This window comes from Watersipora subatra, chromosome 5, assembly GCF_963576615.1.
Source record: "Watersipora subatra chromosome 5, tzWatSuba1.1, whole genome shotgun sequence".
NCBI lineage: Eukaryota > Metazoa > Bryozoa > Gymnolaemata > Cheilostomatida > Watersiporidae > Watersipora > Watersipora subatra.
In genome coordinates this window covers 33,968,892-33,980,917 of record NC_088712.1, presented here as the reverse complement: position 1 = coordinate 33,980,917, position 12,026 = coordinate 33,968,892, and the positions used below count along the sequence as shown (strand labels likewise).

General features: G+C 35.4%; 1 protein-coding gene across 1 annotated transcript in view; it reads right to left on the bottom strand.

The window, feature by feature from the left end:
* Positions 1-12,026, bottom strand: part of LOC137396415 (WD repeat-containing and planar cell polarity effector protein fritz homolog) — a 63,456-nt gene that overhangs the window by 30,175 nt on the left and 21,255 nt on the right. Inside the window, exons 7-10 of the mRNA XM_068082683.1 lie at positions 11,206-11,326; positions 8,195-8,316; positions 7,404-7,645; positions 1,762-1,977 (exon numbers count right to left, since the gene is read on the bottom strand). Coding sequence (XP_067938784.1) covers positions 1,762-1,977; positions 7,404-7,645; positions 8,195-8,316; positions 11,206-11,326 — 701 coding nt within the window. The remainder of the gene's footprint in view (positions 1-1,761; positions 1,978-7,403; positions 7,646-8,194; positions 8,317-11,205; positions 11,327-12,026) is intronic.

Sequence of the window (12,026 nt, the reverse complement as noted above, 5' to 3'; positions counted from 1 at the left end):
ACAGATCATAACCACAAAATGCACTAAAGTCATTGTAGGTACCAATCGTTACCAAGGTTAACGTAGTATTTTGGTACTATGTTTAATGATGATGACTTTTAACAGGCGGCGATTGCATTAGATAATGACTATGGGTTTCTATACAGCTCTATGTACGTCTACAGCCTACGATACTTTCGCATACCAACACTGAAACGAACAGAAATCATATAATTGTATGCCAAATAACTTTTGATGGCAATCGTAGCGAACAGACTATATTTAGCCATTACCTGCTAATGATTTCACATTTACATTTAAACACCATTACATTTTTATTTTTTCTTTTAATTTATTTCAACGAAACACTTCTTTCAAGCTCTGAAATTTTGAACTTACAGCTGTTCAAAAACTTTAACAGTTGTTTTAGTTATTTTTAATTTAGTTGTCCTGCACAAAACCTTTTCCTCATGATATGAAGTTTGAAAGTTGCAGTTGTTTGACGAAGTTTGAAAACCCTTACAGTTGCTTTTATTTTCTCTCCTAATTTATTTTAACTACACAGAACATTTCACTCATAATATGTAGTTTGAAAGTTAAATGGCGAATGTTATTATATGTTAAATACAAATCAATTTCTTGTCCAAAGACTTTTTTATTCCACGGGCAACGCCAAGTAGCACAGCTAGTGTACATACGTGTGTACATACATACATACACTCGGACATACACACATTGATGTACATATATACATTGACTAGCTGTGCTACTCGGCGTTGCCCGGGTAATAACAAAGTCTTTGGACAGAAAATTTATTTGTAATAAACAACATTTACAATTCTAACTTTTAAACTTCATATCATGAGAGAATATTTTTGTGCGGTTTAGGTGAATTAAGAAAAAAAGAACACAGCTGTAAAGGAGTTCAAGCTTTTTCAAACAGCTACAGCTTTTAAATTTCATATCATGAAAGAAGTGTTTTGTTGAAATAAATTAGAAGGAAAAAGAAAACTGTAAATGTGTTTAAATGTAAATGTGAAATCATTAGCAAGTAATAGCTAAATTAAATCTGTTTTGCTACGGATTACAATAAAAAGATGATTCAGTAATGATATAAACCTAATTAACACGAACTGAGAAAACAAAATAAAAATCCTTAATATGTTAAATTAATAATAATAATTCTTGCATAGAAGTGTGTGTGTGTGTGTATAAAAAAAATGTTACTGTTCCAGCAGAAGCTATCCATCAAAACTTTGAATGCGACGATACTGGTACCTCTCGATACTGGTACAAATGTAAAAATCAGATATCGTAATGTCTTTTTCTGACCGAACGGAGGGAGAATGTCGAAGCTCTTCCCATAAATGTCTGCATGAGAAGAGTTGGCCTTGACCCCAAATATAGTAATTGAACCTTTAGTACAAAAAAATTCCTAACAGGGGCATCGTAACGCATGGGGGCAATGCTTAAATAATTCCTATAGCTGGATGCACCTACACACCAACACTGAGAAATATATATATGTACATACATACATTGATGTACGTACATACATCGACCTAAAAACACACATCAAATGTACCTACATACAGCAATGTACATATATACAACCATACTTATACATGTACAGAGTGCATACATACGTACATGTACAGCGTATGTACATATGTGCATACTTACATATGTTCAGGGTATGTACATACTAACAATTGTACAGGGAATATACGTACATACATACATATATGCATATGAAAAATGAGAAATCATTCTCACACTTACTTGTACAGAATGATGGAGTTGTCTTCACATGAAAGGACAAGCGTGTCATTATAGCAATCCCAGCTTGCACCAGTCAGTAGGCTGGCCAATGGAACTGTCGTATGTTGAGTCCGGTGTATGTTTGATATGGTTAGTTCATATGAGCACAGATCAGCTCGTGGTGTCTTTGCGTTTACTGACTTCTCCACACTGCGTAGCTTGCTGCCATCAGCCGAACTAAAAGCGTAGGCATAATTCAACTTACACAGAGCAGCAGTGCTTCAAGTAGACAAGTGTTTGCATAACGTCATAATGCCACACAATCATAGCAATGCATAACTCAGCTATGAGTGTTATTTATGCACCTAGATAAGGGTACAGTCAACAAGCCCGTATTCCCTGGGGTGGCTGAACCGCCCCAACTTTTTAGTGATTTTCGACGGCTAAGTACTAAGAATTGCAGTCGAAGCTCAGTCACTTGGAATTTCCAACAACTAATTTACTAGCAACTATCATTCTATATTGTCTCCGTGGTGTTCTCGCCAAATGAGTGATCTTGTGATACTTTGTTAACTCTTTCGCTACCGAATTTATTTCTAGTTCTACCCAAATTTATTTTTCTATTCACACAAATTCTGACATAACGTCACTAATTTTGTGATAACTTGAGAAAGAATGAATATCTCCATTTAATTTAAAAAACAGGTTGCTAAAAAGAAGATACTTTATAAGGGAATTAACAAAAATCTTAAATTAACTTCATTTAAAAACGGTAAATTTTTTTACAAACCTTACCAACAATATTTATCCTGCGATTTCGATAGTCGTATATTGACTGTCGCTTTAATATTCGGTTATTATTACAATTTTTCACATGAAATAGATACACTAGAAGAGTCAGAATCACTCGATATAGAGTTACTGGAATCCCAATGGCTAAGAATGTTAGAAGCTTCTACAGCTGTAAACAATCGCCGTATTCTTTTTTGATTATTTTCGTTTGATAATCAGTGAGCCACTGTTAATTAGTCTATATCACAGGTGTCAAACACATGGCCCGCGGGCCACATGTGGCCCACCACCTCATTTTATGTGGCCCGCGAGGGCTTAATTACTCATTCGCCCGAGACTCATTCTCCCGTATTTATAACGTTGCTAGGCACATCAACGCGAGTTATCTTGCCTCTAAACTTTGTCTATTCCTTGTGTTGTTATTTTTACATTACATGAGAATAATTTTGATTAGTCAGAAAAACTTTTTTTCTGGCCAATCAAACAAACGTACATATATACATCAATGATCTCTCTGGCAAAAGTTGTAACTAAATTATTACGCCCATTTTGACATCTACTGAACCGAAAATCATCGCCGTCACTTTAAAATTTATCGTTCGCGATCAATTTTTTTCAACGTCAGAAGTAAATATGCAGATTCAGAAGGGGTAAGACAGTGAAAGACTGCATAAATCAAATTGAAACATTATTTTTAATGTTTCGAAGTTTTTACTAACTTTTAATTTTGTCAATTTGCATCGTTACACTCGAATAAAAATGCACCTTTTAGGCTGTCAACCGTAGTCAGACAAAAGTTATCATTCAATCTCGATAGGATCATATTCATTCTTAGAGCGGCCCCTGAAGTCTGAAAAGTCAAGAACAGAGTTACTGAACATAATTTTATTCTTTGAAACATGTTTATGACAGTTTATTTAAGTTATATTAGGATGTAGATTTGCTATGCTATGAAGATAATACTCGCGAGGAAAAATTCGAAATTATAGTTTCGTGATTTTCATGTTCATGACTAACTGTACATGTATAACTATTATTCATAACTTTGTATTGTATGTAATAAATCACTAATTTTAGTCAAACTCTGTATATTTTGTAATTTCTTTGGTGCAAGTCTAACTTTGTTTCAGCAAATAGCAAATAATTTTTTGATTTTTTGCTGCTTACATATTGATTTTGTGTTGCTGCTGTTGCAATTATTTAGTGTTTGCAGATTTAATGTGTGTATGCCAACAAATTCACGTTCTTAGCAGCTCACAATTTTTGATTTTACTGAAAGTATGCCCATGTTGATGGGTATTGTGTAACTTTTCTGATTTTTTTTCGAAAACAAGTGTTTTGCATATTTTGCTGTGCAACTATTCTGTTTGCAACTTTAAGTAATAAAGTCAGAGCTATTTAATATCAAAGACTAGTTTAAGTTATTTTATATTATTCGATTACATTTCATTACAATTATAAGTTACATCTGGCCCTTTGAGGACAGCCATTACGCTGATGTGGCCCTCGGTGAAAATGAGTTTGACACCCCTGGTCTATATTGTTAGCGACAAGCTTGTTTTCATGGAGACCAGATCTTATTGGTCTGTCTGAGGCGAAAGCTGAGTTATTATAAATAACCTAGCGCACTGTCTAAAAGCCGTTGTATCAGCTTCCAGCTTCCGGTCATAAAGAGAAGGTAATTTGAGCCGATAAATTGGCTTACGGTTGTGAAGAGTTAAGACTTGGAAACTGAACTTTATTGCTTATAGTGGGGTATGAAGAAGACCCTAAACTTGCATTTTCCTCAACATATAAAATGTGTGTCATTGCAAGCTTCCTTCATAAAGCCCTTTTGTTGAGAGATAGAGAGCTTTTAGCTGTTTAGATGAACATTGACTAGACTACAATGAATGAACAAAAGAATTTAACTGCATTCTTCTTCAGGTAAGCCTTGTGGTGTAGTAACTAGGTGTTTTGGTTGATTCTGCCATTAAAAATAAACAGACTGATCATGAGCAATACACTCTGATCATTCTTAATCAATCAACCAACCAATCAATGACTCTCAAAATTATATTTTGAGAGTAGATTTTGATGCTTACAATTGATTGCATTTATGCATACTTTGAGGGTTGTTGATGCTTCAAAGGTCTAGAGCTTCAGGGCGATACCTCTAACTTTGTTGGGGGGCTTACACCGCCCCCAAACCCCCAGGTGCTCATGACTGGTCGCCTAGCATTTGCAGTCCCAATTTGCAACCAGGGAATTGTTTGTCAACCAGGCTTGACAGACAATTCTTTGTTTTGGACTCGAAATAACCTGGTTAATGTAACTAATACATAAGGTATATTATATTTGGAATTGGCTACACACAATTGTTTGCAGTTTGTTTGAGTGCCCTATAACAATTGCATCGTTATAGGGCACTTCCTTCTAAACTTCAAGCTTGCATGATCAAAGGCATTAATCAAATTAAAGTAAAAAAAAGTTTATCAAAACTTTAAAATTAGAAATATAAAACTAGAGAAGTGTATGAATTGGGTTAATTTAGAGTTTATCTTGCTAGATAAAGTTAAGTTGTTGTTACTCACTCCAAATGCGAAGCGCCCAGCTTTTAATAGTTAATAGTCCTAAATCAGAGGACCTTAACACACCCCATAAATCTAGCATTGTCAGGCCAGCACATCTGTTCACACAATTGTAAGAAGTATTGCAACAATGAAAATATATTTATCGATTATCGCTTTATTGAGTTAGTTTTTGTATATAAGTTAGGTTTTAAGGCATAAATTTATTAATTTATTGTATAACACAATAATTTTAATGGTACATACAAAGTGTTTGAAGTAAGTTCACTCAAATTTTGACTCCAAAATAAAATAAACAGAATACAACGCATTTTAGAAATATTTGCTCAAATACATCGAATTTGATATACAAAGCAAATAGTATAATGGACTAACTTCATGTGCCAAAGTTTGATGGTACTTTAGGATTCCCATGACTTTCAGGTATGAACAATATCTCTAATAGAACTGAGTCGGCTATGGTTGAGGTCTACACATCTATATAAATGTGGAGTTATCCGCTACACGATGCTTTCAAGCATAAGTAATTTACATGCAGGCTACACTGTTATTACTCTACCGATTATAGGAAGACCTTCCAATGCCAACCAAAACAAATCTAGTTGTTATTTTTAGCAATCAGCAGGCATATAACTTTCTGCTTCGTATACAGTTCTGAGTGCCAGCAACAAAACCCTGTATTTAAATGTTACTGAATGTGTGTTTATAATATTTTTGAAGACCAATGAGTTGCCAATCCAAAAATTCCATCACTTATTATGAGGAGACGCGTTGAATCTAAGTAAATAAATACAGAAGCATAAATAAATAAATAAGAATATAGACTCTGCCAACTGGTTAGACAGCATTCCATCTAAATGTCCGCCAGTTCACACTTTATTAGATATTACAATATACTTGTGCCTTCATGTCTTAAATTTCATTGTAATGTTTTTCAAAATGTAAGTTGAATTACAAATTCGTATTTTATTGTGTATAGAAATAAATATAAACATTTTCAAAAAAATTTTTTTAAAAAAAAGTTTAACTTTTAAAAATTTGTAATAGAGAATTTTAAAATTGTTTAGAGAAGCTTAAACTTATTTTTGGAATCCGCAAAAGGACCAAGCCGAAGCCTAGCGCTGACAATCATTCTTAATTATTACAACTCTTTTATTACGGAATATTGAGTTTTTCTCCCTTAAAAGCACAAGACTAACAGTGCTGCAGAAGTCCCTAAACGTAATTTCTACTTTAGCATGACTCACCAAAAATTGCGCAAAAATTTTTTTTGAAATTAAGAAATCAAGTAAACTTCAAAAACAAAAACTCTCAATATTTAAAAGTTGGCTTGCAAAAAAAATTCACATTAGGCATTATTTGATATCAAAATGATTCAGCATGTCTTACTCTGCTGTATTGTAGGTGCGAAATATGTGGAAATGTGATTAAAAGCTCTAAAAGCTCAAAAACGAACATTTAATCACAGTCATCACAAAAACGCCGTAGATTGGAATCCACTTCCAAAACGGCTCAAATGGGACCGTAGCTGAACACGATGGTTTTGTTTACACTTTCATGCAACCTCATTCGTCGAAATACTTTCACAAATATTTCGACATTTCACACATTTAATAAAATCATGTCTATTGCTCTTATGCATTGATTTCATCATAATTGCAATGCTGTCTTTTTGAGCACTGATATCTCAAAACCTACTGTAAAAGCTGGTTTTATTTTTTAACCTCAACTCCAAGGAGTGCATATCATCCGCTGACAAACATGACGAGCCTGTTGGTCACCTGTGATAATCGAAAAATGCTGCAGAAATTGTCCGTGCTCTTTGGCAGGAAATATGGGTCACACGATCAGATTACGACTAGATGATCAGACCTGGCTGAAATGAAACTGTAAAGTAGCGAGCATCTATATTTGATACGGCCTATCCGGTAGCACCGGAAGTGTTTGCCATGAACAAGTGCTACGAGAATTTTATATTGATACTTTTATATTGATACTTTTATTGGCCTTTAATTTCACGTGATAACATCACGTGTCAAAACAATAACCAAAATGTTTGAGAACTTCATCGAAATAAAGAGATTCCGAACTACGGCGTTTTTGTGATGGCTGCGATTAACTGTTTGTTTTTAAACTGTTAAGAGCTTGCAATCTCATGTCCACATATTTAGCACCTACAACACGGCAGAGTAAGACATGGTGAATCTTTTTATACCAAATAAATGTAATGTAAATTTTGTTGCAAGTAAACCTTTAAAGGTGCATGATGAGAACTAAATCTTAGAGAAGATAACTCCTTACCAGAACTGCACCTTGAGGGGATCCGACTCAGTTTTAGTAAATGCTGCAATGCTCGGTTTTCCACTAACCAATGATATAATGCACAAATTAGCCCTTTCCTCCTCATTGGACATTGGAGCCCAAGGCCAGGCTTCCTCCGAAACTATTGGCCAATAAACCAAAAGATGGTCTTGGGAAGGAGAGACTTGAAGTTGCCTTTGAAGACTTCTTCCAGGCCGTCCTGGCAGATTTACTGAGTAGATCTATGAAACATGCTATCTACTGTATTAAATGTTATATGAACTACATCTATGAAACATGTTATCTGCTGTATTAAATGTTATATGAACTACATCTATGAAACATGTTATCTGCTGTATTAAATGTTATATGAACTACATCTATGAAACATGCTATCTACTGTATTAAATGTTATATGAACTACATCTATGAAACATGTTATCTACTGTATTAAATGTTATATGAACTACATCTATGAAACATGCTATCTACTGTATTAAATGTTATATGAACTACATCTATGAAACATGCTATCTACTGTATTAAATGTTATATGAACTACATCTATGAAACATGCTATCTACTGTATTAAATGTTATATGAACTACATCTATGAAGTAAGATACGGTATTACATTAAATGCTTCATGGGCTGGAATAGATCTATGAAACCTTGTCTTTTGTATTGAATGCTTCAAGTGATAATGCATCTCAAGTCAAATGTATAAAATCAAGTACTCAAACATAATAATAAAATAAATTATTTAATACAACAGCATCGAGGTAGCGTACCTTAGGTTCAAGAGAAGACAACTTTCTATGAGCGTCTACAAGAGCACCTTTGGAATAGTGGATGATTTCTAATTTGCTTGTGTCTGCCGAACACAGAGCCATGAAAGAGCAAGTGAAAGCAACTACAAAAAAATGTGTCATCTGTTGAGGAAGACCATGTGGCAATTACAGCTTTTGCTATGGCCATTTTAGATCTTCAAACGCAGCAGACAGAGCCACATATACAGATGCACATAGTCAGTGCCACATAAACAGATACACATATACAGATGCACATAGACAGTGCCACATAAACAGATACACATAGACAGATGCACATAGACATAGCCACATAGACAGAGCCACATAGACAGAGCCACATAGAAAGATGCACATGGACAGAGCCACATATACAGATGCACATAGACAGAGCCATATGGACAGAGCGACATAGACAGATGCACATAGACAGAGCCACATAGACAGAGCCACATAGACAGAGCCACATAGACAGAGCCACATAAACAGATGCACATACACAGATGCACATAAACAGATGCGAATATACAGAGCCACATAAACAGAACCACAAAGACAGATGCACATAGATAGATGCACATAAACAGATGCACATAGACAGAGCCACATAGACAGAACCACATAGACAGATGCACATAGACAGAGCCACAGAGACGCCATATTGTAGTCCGTGGGAGTCAGTCAGTATTTTAGGCCTTGCTGATGGTTTGTAGCCAGTGATGTACCTCCTGAGTTTTGAGCACCAAATATTACAATTTGATATGAAAGTGGTAATCATAGGATAAAAAACATATCTGACATACATAACACATCTGCCCTACATAACACATCTGACCTACATAACACGTCTGACCTACATAACACTTCTGACCTACATAACACATCTGACCTACATAACACATCTGCCCTACATAGCACTTCTGACCTACATAACACTTCTACCCTACATAACACATCTGCCCTACATAACACATCTGACCTACATAACACATCTGACCTACATAACACATCTGACCTACATAACACATCTGACCTACATAACACATCTGACATACATAACACATCTGCCCTACATAGCACTTCTACCCTACATAACACATCGGACCTACATAACACATCTGACCTACATAATACATCTGACCTACATAACACATCTACCCTACATAACACATCTGACCTACATAACACATCTGACATACATAACACTTCTGACCTACATAACACATCTGCCCTACATAACACTTCTACCCTACATAACACATCTGACCTACATAACACATCTGACCTACACAACACATCTGACCTACATAACACTTCTGCCCTACATAACACTTCTGGTTCCATAATCACACTTCACATGCGCATATGGTTGTAAGATTCAAAATCGAAGCTTTCTCCTAAATTTAACTATGCCATCGCCACTCAACTGTGTTCTTCCAACTTTAAAGGTTGACTTGCAACAAAATTCACATTACAGTTATTTGGTATCAAAAGATTCACCATGCATTCACTCTGCTGTGTTGTAGGTGCAAAATTCGTGGAAATGGGATTACTAGCTCTTAAAAGCTCCAAAACGAACAGTTAATTGCAGCCATCACGAAACCGCCGTAGATAGGAATCAGTCTATTTCTCTGACATAGTCATTACATTTGGTAATGGTTTTGTCACGTAATGTTCTCACGTAAATTGAAAGGCCAATAAAAGGCTCAATATAAAACTTCTCGCAGCACTAGTTTATGACAAACACTTCGGGTTATACCGAAGAATCCGTATCAAATATAGATGCTCGCTACTTTACAGTTTTGTGTCGGCTTGGTCTAATCATCTAGTCATAATCTGATCGTGTGACCCATACTTTGCGAAGAATTTCTGCAACATTTTTCGACTATCAAAGGTGATCAACAGACTCGTTATGTTTATCAGCCAATGATATGTACTCCTTCGAGCTAAGGTTAAAAAATTAAACGAAATTTCACGGTAAGTCATAAGATATCAGTGCTGAAAGTGACAGCATTACAATGACGATGAAATAGACGCGCAAGAACAATAGACATGGCTTTATTGAATGCGTAAAGTACATGTATATTTGTGAAAATATTTCGACGAATGAGGTTGCGTGAAAGTGTAAACAGAAGCCATCTTGTACAACTACGTCCCATTTGAGCCGTTTTGGAAGGAGATTCTAATCTACAGCGGTCTCGTGATGGGGGCGATTAATTGTTCGTTTTTGAGCTTGTAATCACATTTCCACATATTTTGCACCTACAACACAGCAGGGTAAGACATGGTGAACCTTTTGATACCAAATAACTGTAATGTGAATTTTGTTGCAAGTCAACCTTTAAGATAACCTTTGGTCACAGAATGGAACATATGCTCTACATTCTTACGATATGTAATAGTATTATAACTCAGCCAAGGTCACTCAGTCCACCTAAAGTGGATTGAACCTGGGTAGCTTATGGTACGTAATAGTACTATAACTCAGCCAAGGTCACTCAGTCCACCTAAAGTGGATTAAACCTGGGTAGTTTATGGTATGTAATAGTACTATAACTCAGCCAAGGTCACTCGCATAGTGACATCCCTCAATAATACTAGATGAATAGTAGCAGTGGACTATGTACTAAGACACCAAAAGAGGCCCTACACACGGCCCTTACAAGCATGCGTACAAATTGCCTCTGCAAACTAATGATTGCAGAGTTATTCTTTGCAGGACCTTTTCAAAACTGGCCAATGACCCGGTAATTACTTTACTCTATTCATTAGTGGATCCAGTATCAACATTTTCAGCATGAATGAAACATGTCCGATGTATGGCAAGTAGCCATTCCATGTAGCACACCATTTAAATATCCCTAATCACCTAACACCGCATACGGAATCCGATGCGCGTTGAGAGTTCAAACGTATTATAAAAGGATACCAATACTCTAAGGAGGTCATAACTAAAATAAATGATGATTTAATAGCGTTCTGAGGCAACGTACCATCACAAATGTTGGAGAGTGTTATTCTACCAATCAAACTTGTATCCTTTGTGATTTTACAGATGTCCCCATGCAATTGATCAATGCTGATCCAATACACAATCCCAGTGGATAGGAAGATCTAAAGAAAGGAATTGAATATAATCAGCAATATGATCAGCAATATGATCAGCAGGAGTGTATATAGTAGACTGAATGCCCGGCGTTGCACGGCTAATTAAAGTCTTTGCACCAAAAAAAAATTTTTAACATATAACAACAGTTACCATTCTAACTTTTAAACTTCGTATCAAGAGGAAAATACTTTGTGCTAGTAAAATAAATTAACAAACAAATTGAAACAAATATAAAAATGTTTAAATGTAAATATGAAATAATTAGCGAGTAATAGCTAAATGAAGTCTGTTTTGCTAAGACTACCATAAAAGATGAGTTGGTAATGATGCGATTAGTACGAACTGAGAAAACAAAATGAAACCTTAATATGTTGAATTAATAATAACAATTCTTATGTAGAAGCGTGTGTGTACAAAAAAGGTTCCTGTTCCAACAGAAGCTATTCATCAAAGCTTTGAATACGACGATACTGATTCATCTCGACACCAGTACAAAGGTAAAAATGAGATATCGAATTGTCTTTGTCTGGTACTTTGTCTGACCGAATGAAGAGAGAATGTAGAGGCTATTCCTACTTGAAATAATACAATTGTCAGCGTGAAAAGTATTAGCTTTTACCGATTTAGCAATCGAACCTCATGAAAAACCGCAAATAGAAGAGTAATGGCACATTGGAAATGAAACGGCATATTTAAAAATTACAA